At 41.2% G+C, this 14,335-nt stretch overlaps 1 protein-coding gene across 1 annotated transcript; it reads left to right on the plus strand.

The window, feature by feature from the left end:
- The first annotated feature begins 303 nt into the window (after nucleotides 1-303).
- LOC120986287 (olfactory receptor 1019-like) lies at nucleotides 304-1,233 on the plus strand. The gene has a single exon (XM_040414779.1). It carries the CDS (start codon nucleotides 304-306, stop codon nucleotides 1,231-1,233), a length of 930 nt encoding a protein of 309 aa, XP_040270713.1.
- The last annotated feature ends 13,102 nt before the right edge of the window (nucleotides 1,234-14,335 follow it).

Below are 14,335 nucleotides of genomic sequence, written 5' to 3' on the forward strand. Positions count from 1 at the left end.
TGACTTGTCATGGGCTAGTGCTTATACAGAGCAGACAATCTGAACAAATAGAGCACAATGAATATGAAAAACTGTAAAAAAAAAAAAGCTAATTTTCCTTCTATTTGTACTCCTTCCGGTATGTTTAAATAGTTTTTTAGGACTTCTTGTACATTATTATTATTATTATTATTATTAATTCACTATTTTATTTGTGTAAAGATTTGAATGTCATTAGCAATAAAGTTAAGAAAACAAATAGCAGCAGTATGATTATTCTGCATGGTGTCTTCTTGTATTTCATGCACATTTCGGCTGAAAGTAATGGAACAAAGGAACAAGACCCTTGTCACAGAATTCGTACTCGCTGGTTTCTCCTCCGACCCAAACCTTCAGCTTCCTCTCTTCCTCGTCTTCTTGTTAGTCTACATGGTAACCGTCCTGGGTAATCTTATGATCATTGTATTAATTACAGTAACTTCAGGCTTGCAAACACCAATGTACTTCTTCCTTATGAACTTATCCTTTGTAGATGTCTTTTATTCATCAACTATAACACCTAACATTATGGCCAACTTCTTCTCTGTTAAGAAGACAATCTCCATTACTGGTTGCGCAATTCAAATGTTCTTCTTCATTGATCTGGCGAGCTCTGAAGCAATGTTACTTGCAGTGATGGCCTATGATCGATATGTAGCTATATGTAAACCGCTGTATTATAAAATAATTGTAAGCGAAGCAACATGTCTGCAACTCGTTTTCTCAGTATACACAGCAGGATGTGTTAATTCATTCATTCATACATATAGTGCATTTATCTTACCATTTTGTGGGTCTACCCATATCAACCATTTCTACTGTGATATTAATCCCATTTTAAGACTATCATGTAAAGATACATATCTTAACCAAGTATTCTTATTTGTTGTTGCAGGTTCTATTGAAGTGGGATCCTTTTTATGTATAGTGATATCATACACCTACATTATATTTGCCATATTTAGAATTGGAACTTCTAGAGGTAGAAGCAAATCACTCTCCACTTGTATTTCTCATTTTACATGTGTAGCCTTATTCTACTGTCCAGTTTTCTTCATGTATTTGCGACCAAATTCTGCCTATGCAGGGGATCAGGACTGGATGGTGTCAGTGTTCTATACAGTGATAATACCAATGTTAAATCCCATGATCTATAGCTTAAGAAATCAAGATGTAAAACAAGCTCTGGTAACATTTAAAGTATTTAGTTTATAAAGCCTACCTAAACTTTCTAGTAACTTTTTAGAATAAGCTTTCCATATCTGGCCTTTACTGACTTGTATCTTGCATGCAACATCTCTAATTCTCAGGTGTCTGTGAGCTTGTGGGTAGAAACTAGCTGACCATCATCCCTGCCCATAGACACGACAGGTACATAGCATATTCTGCTACCTAACTCTCAATCACTGAGAAGTGTCCTATAGAACATTATAGAAATGTATAGAGCAGTAGTGATACAAATAAATGTGAGATACAGTATAATACTTATATTAGCTGATGAATAAGTCATGGCTGCATTGTCTGATCTTTCTGCTTCTCTATACACTTCCTCCTCCTTCTCCCCTCTCTATAGACTTTTATGGAATTATGTAAGCTGTTCTTTCAGGCAGGCAGCCAATCTTGGTTTTAACAAGATGGATTTCTTGCACCGTTCAGAAAGATAGTTTAGAAAAGGGAGAGGAAGAAAACATCTGACAATTCTACAATAAACAATTTGTTTTCTGATAAGATTTATTACAAAGTTTCTTATATCTGTTGAGAAGCCTGGAGTAAAGGCAGTAGCTGCTGCTGATGATGATGATTGTGAGAGGCAGAAGCTGAAGCATGGTCAAAGACAAGCCAGGGGTCAGAAGCCGGTATCAGATAGTAGCGTGGTACAGAGGATCAGGGTCAGACAGGTCCAGTATTCGATGCAAGCGGCAGACTAACAGAATGGTCAAACAAGCTGGGTCAAACACAGGAGATCAGATCAGAACTCCTTTCCTATTACTGATAGGCCACTGCTACACGCGGGACGCCAGGGAATACCTTCCATCCATCCATATCTGGGAACGGTCACTACCAACGACTGGACAGATAAGCTGCTCATTACCTTATGCTTTTATACCAGACTGTTATTAGCATGAGATAAGTTATGTTGTACTGTCTCCTAAACGTCCGCTAGTGACATCACTGGTGGGGGATCGGTTACAATGTGTGTTAAACAGATACTATCAACTGACAGAATGCTTTTCTTATTGGAAGTGTATTGAACAGATACTTTCAGTTAATGAGGAGCATTTATGAATATATGATCACCGGTTTACTAGGTTTGGATTGAAGTCTTACCAAACAATATAACTCGGTTTGGTTAAGACTATTGACCTCTGGTTATTCCTGGTTTATCCTCCAGGTCTAGACACCTATACCTGGACATTGGTGTGCATTAAACATTGAGCACCTGAGATCTCTTTTTCCACACGGATAGAGGATTAAATACCAGGAATCACCACAGGCCTTTCAAAATAGAGGGTGTCTCGGTCTCTAACTTTACAACGGTTGACCGATTGGAGGTCACACAATTGTTCATCTTCATACCTCATTTGCTGTGCGGTTCTCCACCACTAGGGAGACTGTAAAAGCTTTGTGGGTTTGATTTATCAGTGTGCCCCCTGTGACCCTATTTTGTTGGATAACTGAGCCCAGCCTAAGGGCTCTCTAGATATAATTTTGTCCCCTGACGAATCAGGTAACACTGAGGAAACGCGTCGGGACTATACCACCATCATTAAGTGTTAATTATTTTGGATAACATATCTTATTTTGTGTATGAACGTGTCTGGTACTGTAGGTGATTTCACACCAGTTGTGGATTCGCTTGCTCTTGATTCATCACATTTATCTTTACCATCTTATTTGCCCCCTCCCCTGGTGCTAGGGTAACCACCTCAAGGACCATTTCTGGCTATCGGGCGAAGCTGGGCAGTCCATCTTAAGGAAGGGTTGCAATAGGGATACTGTGTTAGATAGGAGGAGGATATAGAGAGACAGGGTGATCTAGGGATTGTGACCCAGCACTGTGTCTCTCTGCCTTGGTACCTGGCTACCCTTCATCCTATCTCCCTACTTTATTACTATCCCTTATTGGTCCCTCCATATCTCCGCCCATTCTTTCAGGAGATAAGTGTTACTAGTGGCAATTATTCATCTTTGTCAAGCATAGTAGGGCCCATTATTTTATCTACGTACATCATTAAATGTTATGTTTTAAATATTATAAAGCTACCCGTTCACTGTGATTTCCACTATTACTGATAGTAACTAAACGCTCAGGCCACTTCCTGGAATAGGAAGCTGCTATTTAACCTTGTAACCCCACCCAGGGGCCCTACTGGGAAGCAGCAAGCACGTGTCCCTGGAAGCGTAAGTGACAGGAAGCTCCAGGCGTGCGCCCCTATGGGAAGCCAGCACGGGATGGAGCACTGAGGCAGCGCGGCTGGAGGATGCTTCTGGCAGCCACGCACATGCAACATCTGACGGAGACAGCAACTGGCAGAGAGGAGGGAGATGCTGGGGATATGACAGGTGAGACAGTAGGAGGTAAGGCAGAAGGCCCAGGCCTAACGGTAGTATTGATTTATGAAATGGTGTGTGAAAAGTTGGTGACCATTTAATATTAACACTGTGTCTGGTATTTAAGGCCATGTAAACCTTGGGGGCAAGTTTGAAGCTTATTCATTTTAAGCTAAAAATATATTTTTTCAATTGGTCCATATAAAAAAGTTTTTAACCCCTGTCTCTGTGCAGCTTTGACATTCTCTAGTAACAAGCTCTGAATTTTCACTCTGTTCTAATGGGCAGCTCAACTGACGGCTCCTTATCTCTGATCTTTGACTTCCTAAACACTCATTATAGCTTAATTCTTATCTTACTGATAAGAAAGTGGCCTACATAATAAGTCTTTATGACCTTTTAATAATTTAGGGATAAGGTTTATTAGATGGCCAGCACTAAGCAAAAGTACCATTGATACAGCTAGTTAACCCTTTGTGACAGAAAATATATTTTTTTAAATAAAGACCAATTGAAAAATGTTTTTTATCCAAAAATGAGTAAAATGCAATCATAAAAAAATGTCCCGAAAGTGTACATAGCCTTTAAAATTGATATTTTTTGTTCAAATTCTATATCCACATTTCTACATATACAGCAGCTCCTCATTGACTGTGAAGAGGGCAAAGAGAGGTGGGGGAGTACTCTGCTCATGAATAAAGCAGACTAATAAACTAAACATGTTATAAATCTATCCCCTGCACTATTGGAGGATGCGCCTAATTTATGATGTGCTAGTTCTAGACTGAAATCTATGGCAGCTCCTTTTTTTATGCTAGAACTGACATAAAAGGAGATAAATGTGTCTAGATTTAGGCACAATGATGTTTAAAAAGTCACAAACGCAAAGTTCTCAACTTGTTTACACCAGACATCTAGTCTGGGAATGATGATAAATTTACCAATATGTGTCCAGTATACTCTTTGATCGCCCTTAGTCTACTTTCACGTCTGCATTTTCCTTTTTGGTATTGAGATCTGTCAGAGTATCTCTAAACTGGAGGAAAACGCTTTGGTTTTGTCCCCATTCATTGTCAATAGGGACAAAACTGAACTGAAAGAAAAGGAGTGTACCTGAATGCATTCTGTTCCATTTCATTGCATTCCCATGCCGGACACAAAACCGCTGCAAGCTGCGTTTTTGTATGTGTCATGGGATCCGGACCAAGGTGGATCCGGCATGAAACACAATGTAAGTCAATGGTGCCGGATACATTTTCTCAGACACAAAAGAAAACTGATCCGGCACCCATTGACTTACAATGGTTTTAGTGTCGGAGCGGTCATTTTAAAGATAATACAACCTGATCCGTTCATAATGGATAGAGTCGGTTGTATTATCCTAACGGAAGCAATTTCGCTGATTCATGATGGATCCAGCAAAAATGCAGATATGAAAGTAGTCTTAGTCAAACTGCACAATATTTTTTGTTTCATTTTAGCTAATCAGAGAGAAAGGACCTGTCCCTATACTATGCTACTCTTTGTAGGGTTAGGAGAGGTTGAAGCTATGGCTGCCTGTTAGAAGAGATCTAGTTTCCATGAAGGTCAGTTTCCCTAGGACAAAGTTGAGCTATTAAAGTATAATGGGCAGGAATAGTTGTCATGGTCATGGATACACAATCTGAGGCTTTTTCTCACATGATACGTCAGTAATCTCTTAAAGTACCCCTGTCTGCAGGATAAGCCATATTAAGCTAGACATATGAACTATCTGTTAGAGTTGACCCTGCTGATTAAAATGATACCGGTTTAGTAAAAATGATAAATAGGGTTGAGTGAACCCGAACTGTAAAGTTTGGGTTCGTACCGAACTTTAGGATTTTTGGACCCTGGACCCGAACATTTCAGTAAAAGTTTGGGTTCGGGTTCGGTGTTCGGCGAGTTAATGGCGCTTTTTGAAAGGATGCAGAGCAGCCAATCAACAAACATTTAACTCGTGTGCCCTTAGAAGCCGTCACAGCCATGCCTACTTATGGCATGGCTGTGATTGGCCAGTGCACCATGTGACCCAGGCTCTATATAAGCTGGAGTCACGTAGCGCTGCACGTCACTCTGCTCTGATTAGTGTAGGGATAGGATGCTGCTGCTGTGAAGGAGAGAATAGGACAGAATCTTTAATCTGAAGTGCTTGTTAACTCAGCGATCTACCTAGATTTTGTTTTGTGGGTGTAGTGCACAATCTTTTTACCCTGCCCTGAGCCCAGTGACCCAGAAAAATAACTTTTATCCGTCTGTTAGTTAGGTGGGCGACGGTGGCCATTTTATGCAAGTTCTGTGCACCAGCACAGCATATGTGCATTTGTGACAAATAGAAACTTGAAATACTGCAATTATATTCTGGGTTTAAAAAAATCACCCATTTTTGGCAAGACCCTACATCTGTGGCCTTTGCAGCTTTTATCTGTGTGCAATTTAAGCCTGAAATACTGCAATAATTTTCTGGGTTTTAAAAAAACACCCATTTTTGGCAATACCCTCCATCTGGGGCCATTGCCGCATTAGTCAGTGTGCAATTTAAGCTAGAAATACAGCAATCTATTTTCTGTTTTAAAAAAAAAAACCTTTTTGGGCAAAATACTAAATTTTACAGCCTTTGCTGCATCTGTCAGTGTGAAATTTAAGCGTTATATACTGCTGTCTATTCTGTTATTAAAAAAACACCCATTTAGGGCAAAATACTAATTTTGCGTCATTTGCTGCATCTGTCATTGCTAAAAACAAGCTTGAAATACTTCAATAATTTTCTGGGTTTTAATTTAAAAAAACACCCATTTTTGGCAATATCCTCCATCAGGGGCCTATGCCGCATTAGTTAGTGTTCAATTTAAGCTAGAAATACAGCAATAATTTTCTAGGTTTTAAAAAACACCCTTTTTGGGCAAAATACAAAATTTTACAGCACTGGTTGCATCTGTCATTGTCAGATACACATGTTAGATACTGGTGTTCTATTCTGTTATTAAAAAAAAACATCCATTTTGGGCAAAAAAACTAATTTTGCAGCCTTTGCTGCATCAATCATTGTGAGATACAGCAATAATTTTCTGGGTTTTAAAAAACACCAGTTTTTGGCAATACCCATATGGGGCCTATGCCGTATTACTCAGTGTGCATCTTAAGCTAGAAATACAGCAATAATTATCTGGGTTTTAAAAAACAACCTTTTTGGGCAAAATAATAAATTTTACAGCACTTGCTGCATCTGTCATTGTGAAATTCAAGCGTTAAATACTGCTAACATATTCTGTTATTAAAAAAAACTCCCATTTAAGGCAAAATCCTAATTTTGCTGCATTTGCTGCATCTGTCATTGTCAAAAACAAGCTTTAAATACTTCAAAAATTTTCTGGGTTTTAAAAAACACCCATTTTTGGCAATACCCTCAATCTGGGGCCTATGCCGCATTAGTCAGTGTGCAATTTAAGCTAGAAATAGAGCAATAATTTTCTAGGTTTTAAAAAACACCCTTTTTGGGCAAAATATTTAATTTTACAGCCCTTGTTGCATCTGTCAGTGTGAAATACAAGCGTTAGATACTGCTGTCATATTCTGTAATTAAAAAAACACCCATTTCCGGCAAAATACAGAATTTTGCAGCCTTTGCTGCATCTGTCATTGTGAGATACACACGTTAGATACTGGTATTCTATTCTGTTATTAAAAAAACAACTATTTTTGGCAAAAAACTAAATTTGCAGCCTTTGCTGCATCTGTCAGTGTGATATACACGTGTTAGATACTGCTGTTCTATTCTGTTATTAAAAAAACACCCATTTTGGGCCAAATACTAAATTAGCGGCCTTGTCTGCATCTGTCAGTGTGAGATACAAGCTTGAAATACGGTAATAATATTCTGGGTTTAAAAAACACCCATTTTGGGCAAAGTACTTAATATTGCATCCTTTGCTGCATCTGTCACTGTGGGATACACGTGTTAGATACTGGTGTTCTATTCTGTTATAAAAAAAACACCCTTTTTGGGCAAAATACAAAATTTTACAGCCCTTGTTGCATCTGTCAGTGTGAAATACAAGCATTAGATACTGCTGTCATATTCTGTAATTAAAAAAACACCTATTTTGGGCAAAATACTGAATTTTGCAGCCTTTTCTGCATCTGTCATTGTGAGATACACACGTTAGATACTGGTGTTCTATGCTGTTATTAAAAAAACACCCATTTTGGGCAAAAAACTAAATTTGCAGCCTTTGCTGCATCTGTCAGTGTGAAATACAAGCATTAGATACTGCTGTCATATTCTGTTATTAAAAAAAACACCCTTTTTGGGCAAAAAACTAAATTTGCAGCCTTTGCTGCATCTGTCAGTGTGAAATACAAGCATTAGATATTGCTGTCATATTCTGTTATTAAAAAAACACCCTTTTTGGGCAAAATACAAAATTGTACAGCCCTGGTTGCATCTGTTAGTGTGATATACAAGCGTTAAATACTGCTGTCATATTCTGTAAATAAAAAAACACCCATTTTGGGCAAAATACTGAATTTTGCAGCTTTTGCTGCATCTCTCATTGTGAGATACATGCGTTGGATAATGCTGTTTAGAGTTGAGCGGACCCGAACTGTAAAGTTCGGGTTCATACCGAACTTTAGGTTTTTCAACACCCGGACCCTAACCCGAACATTTAGGTAAAAGTTCGGGTTCGGGTTCAGTGTTCATCGCTTTCTTGGAGCTTTTTGAAAGGCTGCACAGCAGCCAATCAACAAACGTCATACTACTTGCCCCAAAAGGCCATCACAGCAATGCCTACTATTGGCATGGCTGTGATTGGCTAACTGCAGCATGTGACCCAGCCTCTAATTAAGCTGGAGTCATGTAGAGCCGCCCGTCACTCTGCTCGGATTAGTGTAGGGAGAGGCTGCAGCTGCTGTGAGGGAGAGATCAGGGAACAATCTTATCAAAAACTGGTTTATGTACTCAGCGTTCTACAGAAAAAGTGTTTTGTGGGTGCAGTGCACAATTTTTTTAAGCCTACCCTGAGCCAACTACTGCTGAAAACGAATCTTTTTTCTTCAGTTAGTCAATATCAATACCTGATCGGCAGCCATGCAACGATAGTGCACCAGCATAGGCTATCTGCAAGTCCAGAAATACAGCTTTGACATACTGGGGTGAAAAAAGCCTCTGATATACTGCACATCTGGGATTAGACAAGCATAAGTGACTGTCACATTTAGGACAAAAATACAGCTTTTTGGTTAGGGTGAAAAAATCCTCTAATATACTGCACATCTGGGATTAGACAAGCATAAGTGACTGTCACATGTAGGCCATAAATACGGCTTTTTGGTTGGGGTGAAAAAAGCCTCTAATATATTGCACATCTGGGATTACACGTGCATAAGTGACTGTCACATGTAGGACAGAAATACTGTTTTTGGTTAGGGTGAAAAAACCCTCTAATATACTGCATATCTGGGATTACACGTGAATAAGTGACTGTCACATTTAGGCCATAAATACAGCTTTTTGGTTGGGGTGAAAAAAGCCTCTAATATATTGCACATCTGGGATTACACGTGCATAAGTGACTGTCACATTTAGGACAGAAATACAGCTTTTTGGTTAGGGTGAAAAAAGCCTCTCATATACTGCATATCTGGAATTACACATGCATAAGTGACTGTCACATTTAGGACAGAAATACAGCTTTTTGGTTAGGGTGAAAAAACCCTCTAATATACTGCACATCTGGGATTAGACAAGCATAAGTGACTGTCACATTTAGACCATAAATACGGCTTATTGGTTGGGGTGAAAAAAGCCTCTAATATATTGCACATCTGGGATTACACGTGCATAAGTGACTGTCACATTTAGGACAGAAATACTGATTTTTGGTTAGGGTGAAAAAACCCTCTAATATACTGCACATCTGGGATTAGACAAGCATAAGTAAGTGTCACATTTAGGACAGAAATACGGCTTTGGCATACTGGTGTTAAAAAAGCCTCTGATATATTGCACATCTGGGATTACACGTGCATAAGTGACTGTCACATTTAGGACAGAAATACAGCTTTTTGGTTAGGGCGAAAAAACCCTCTAATATACTGCACATCTGGGATTAGACAAGTATAAGTGACTGTCACATTTAGGACAGAAATACAGATTTTTGGTTAGGGTGAAAAAACCCTCTAATATACTGCACATCTGGGATTACACGTGCATAAGTGACTGTCACATTTAGGCCATAAATACGGCTTTGGCATACTGGGGTGAAAAAAGCCTCTCATATACTGCATATCTGGAATTACACGTGCATAAGTGACTGTCACATTTAGGACAGAAATACAGTTTTTTGGTTAGGGTGAAAAAACCCTCTAATTTACTGCACATCTGGGATTAAACGTGCATAAGTGACTGTCACATTTAGGCCGGAAATACAGCTTTTTGGTTAGGGTGAAAAAAAACCTCTAATATACTGCACATCTGGGATTAGACAAGCATAAGTGTCTGTCACATTTAGGACAGAAATACAGCTTTTTGGTTAGAGTGAAAAACCCTCTAATATACTGCACATCTAGGATTAGACAAGCAGAAGTGACTGTCACATTTAGGCCATAAATACGGCTTTGGCATACTGGTGTTAAAAAAGCCTCTGATATACTGCACATCTGGGATTACACATGCATAAGTGACTGTCACATTTAGGCCAGAAATACCGCTTTTTGGTTAGGGTGAAAAAAAACCTCTAATATACTGCACATCTGGCATTAGCCAAGCATAAGTGACTGTCACATTTAGGCCATAAATACGGCTTTGGCATACTGGTGTGAAAAAAGCCTCTGATATACTGCACATCTGCGATTACACGTGCATAAGTGACTGTCACGTTTAGGACAGAAATACAGAGGATCTGCCAGCAACACCACCACCTGGGTCAACAAGCATCTCCACAATGTCCCACGGAAGTGTTCAGCTCTCCATCTCCCAAACACTGGAGAGGAAGAGGAAGTACCCCCCTACCCACCCGCAAATCCCTGGCCCTGAATGCCAGCATTTCAAAATTACTGTCCAGATGTCATTCTGTCTGGTGGAGACAGAGAGTTTTAAAAGCCTTATGGCGGTGGCTGTCCACAGTACGTCGTGCCCAGCCGCCACTACTTTTCCAGACGTACCATCCCTTCCCTGCACAACCAAGTGAAGGACAAAATCAGGTGTGCAATGCGCAACGCCATCTGTGGCAAGGTCCACCTAACTATGAATACATGGATCAGTAAGCACGGTCAGGGACGTTATATCTCCATAACAGCACAGTGGGTAAATGCAGTGGCGGCTGGGCCTGAGGCGGATAGGAGTTTGGCGCATGTCCTTCCACCGCTGAGGATTGTAGGGTGCTTCAGTTTGCCTCCTGTTGCTTCCTCCTCCTACTCCGCTTCCTCATCCTCTACCGACTTCTCATCCGGTCAGCATAACACCTTCACCACCAACTTAAGCACAGCCAAGGGTAAACGACAGCAGGCAGTTTTAAAACGTATCTGTTTGGGGGACAAACCCCACAATGCGCAGAAGCTGTGGACGGGCCTTGAACAACAGACCGATGAGTGGTTGGTGCCAGTGAGCCTCAAGCCCGGCCTGGTGGTGTGCGATAATGGTCAAAATCTCGTAGGAGCTCTGGGACTAGCCGGTTTGACGCACATCCTTCGCCTGGCGCATGTGCTGAATTTGGTGGTGCAGAGGTTCCTTACAAATTACCCCGATATGTCAGAGCTGCAGCAGAAAGTGCAGGCCGTCTGTGTGTGCTTTTGGCGTTCTCACCCTGCTGCTGCTCGCCTGTCAGCACTGCAGCGTAACTTTGGCCTTCCCGCTCAACGCCTCATATGCGACGTGCCCACAAGGTGGAACTCCACCTTGCACATGCTGGCTAGACTGTGCGAGCAGCAGCAGGCGATAGTGGAGTTTCAGCTGCAGCACGCACAAGTGAGTCGCTCTGCCGAACAGCACCACTTCACCACCAATGACTGGGCCTCCATGCAAGACCTCTGTTCCTTGTTGCGCTGTTTCGAGTAATCCACCAACATGGCCGTGCCGATAACGCCGTTCTCAGCGTTACTATCCCACTTTTATGCCTCCTTGAAAAAACACTGCTGGTAATGATGGAAGAGGATGTGGCACAGGAGGAGGAGGAAGAGGGATCATTAGATAGGGTTTCCGGCCAATCATTCACAAGTGGCTCCAAGGGTGGGTTTCTGCACCCACAAATGCCAGGTACACAATTGTCCAGCCAGGGCACAGTTCTGGAGGATGACGAGGTGGAGGATGAGGAGGAGTAGATGGAGGAGGAGGAACCGTGTTCACAGCAGGGTGGCACCCAAACCAGCTCATGGCCATCACTGGTGCGTGGCTGGGGGGATACAAAGGACACAGATGATACACCTCCCACAGAGGACAGCTTTTCGTTGCCTCTGGGCAGCCTGGCACACATGAGCGATGACATGCTGCAGTGTCTCCACAACGACCACAGAGTTGCCCACATTCTAACTTGTGGTGATTACTGGGTGTTACAAGGACAGCGGGGGCATAGTGGAAGCACAAGGCGAAGGCAGAGGACAAGGAAGAGGTCGCCAACGCAGCTGGGGCACCACCAGCACCTCAGAAGGCAGGGTTAGCATGGCGGAAATGTGGAAAAGCTTTGTCAGCCCACACAACAACCAGCACCATCAGCTGATATGGAACGTCTTAGCAGGAGGCAGCATTTCAGCAACATGGTGGAGCAGTATGTGTGCACACGCCTACACGTACTGAATGATGGGTCTGCCCCCTTCAACTTCTGGGTCTCCAAATTGGGCACATGGCCTGAGCTTTCCCTTTACGTCTTGGAGGTGCTGGCCTGCCCTGCATCCTGTGTATTGTCTGAATGTGTGTTTATCATAGCAGGGGGCGTTATCACAGACAAGCGCAGCTCTCTGTCCACAGCCAATGTGGACAAGCTCACATTCATTAAAATGAACCAGGGATGGATCCCACAGGACTTGTCCGTACCTTGTGCAGAATAGACATGTATACCGGCCTTAACCAGCCATTGTTATACCAAAGCGCAATGGCTCATTGTTTTTCCCACTCTTTTGGAGTGTACCCTAATAAAAAATAAAAATGAAAAAAATAAAAATGAAAAAAATAAAACCAAAACCAGTGTTAGCTACCTCGTCCTCCTCCACCGCCACTTCCACCTACACCGCTACGTCCACCACCTCCTCAAACTCCTACTCCATATGGACCTCCACCTCATAAATCAAGTTTATTTTTTTTTATTTGTACGTATTTTATTTTATGTAATTTCCCTAATTTGTCTGTTACATGTTCGGGTGAAATTCACCAATTTTTGGGTGTGATTTACCCCTGGCTGTAGCTAGTAGACAGGTAAAAACATTTCACTAATTTGTCTGTTACATATTCGGGTGAAATTAACCAATTTTTGGGTGTGATATACCACTGCTATACCTAGTAGACAGGTAAAAAAAAGTCACTAATTTTTTTGTTACATATTCGGGTGAAATTCACAAATTTTTGGGTGTGATGTACCACTGCTATATCTAGTAGACAAGTAAAAAAAAATTACTAATTTGTCTATTACATATTCGGGTGAAATTAACCAATTTTTGGGTGTGATATACCCCGGCTGTACCTAGTAGGCAGGTAAAAACATTTCACAAATTAGTTTGTTACATTTTTGGGTAAAATTCACCAATTTTTGGGAGTGATGTACCACTGCTGTACCTAGTAGACAGGTTAAAATCATTTCACTAATTTGTCTATTATATTCTTGGGTGACATTTGACTATTTTTGCCGTGATTAAACCCCTGCTCTGCATAGGTGACAGGGAATTAAATTTCATTAAATTCTTCTTTAATTGATGCGTGCCACCTCCTTTCATTAAATGCTTAAACTTTAACAACTTGTCCCACATTTGCGCTTCAATAATTTGTCCCACTTTTCCACTCGATCATATTTAATTTGAAACAATTAACCTCCTTTGGATGTGGTCTCTCTTTCTCACTCTCCCTCTCCGGCGTGAAACCCTGATTTGATGCTAACCGTGATCAACATAGTAGGCACAGAAAAGAACATTGAAAGTTGATAGAGCAGATATCCAATTGGATCGTGGACATTACGGATACGTGCGACATGGTGGAGCAGTATGTGTGCATATGCCTATATGTACTGACTGATGGGTATGCCCCCTTCAACTTCTGGGTCTCCAAATTGGGCACATGGCCTGAGCTTGCCCTTTAAGCCTTGGAGGTGCTGGCCTGCCCTGCAGCCAGTGTATTGTCTGAACATTTGTTTAGCATGGCTGGAGGGGGTTATCACAGGTTATATTTCCCAGTGTACCCTAATAAAAATAATAAAAAATATTAAAACCAAAAAGCTGTGTAGGCTACCTCCTCCTCCTCCTCCTCCACCGCCGCTTCCACCTACACTGCCACATCCACTGCCTCCTCAACCTTCTACTCCATATGGACCTCATCCTAGATCAAGATTATTATTTTTTATTTTTATGTACTTTATGTTATTTGAAGTAATTTCTTTATCCACATTTGTTTGCAGAGCACTTGCCATGCTCTTAACCACATTTTGCTGGCATTTGCAGCCCTCTAGCCCTTTCCATGACATTTTTAGAGCCATTTTTGTGCTCAAAAGTTTGGGTCCCCATTGATTTCAATGGGGTTCGGGTTCGGGGTCAAGTTCCGGTCAAGTTT

The sequence above is a fragment of the Bufo bufo genome, chromosome 1 (genome assembly GCF_905171765.1).
Source record: "Bufo bufo chromosome 1, aBufBuf1.1, whole genome shotgun sequence".
NCBI lineage: Eukaryota > Metazoa > Chordata > Amphibia > Anura > Bufonidae > Bufo > Bufo bufo.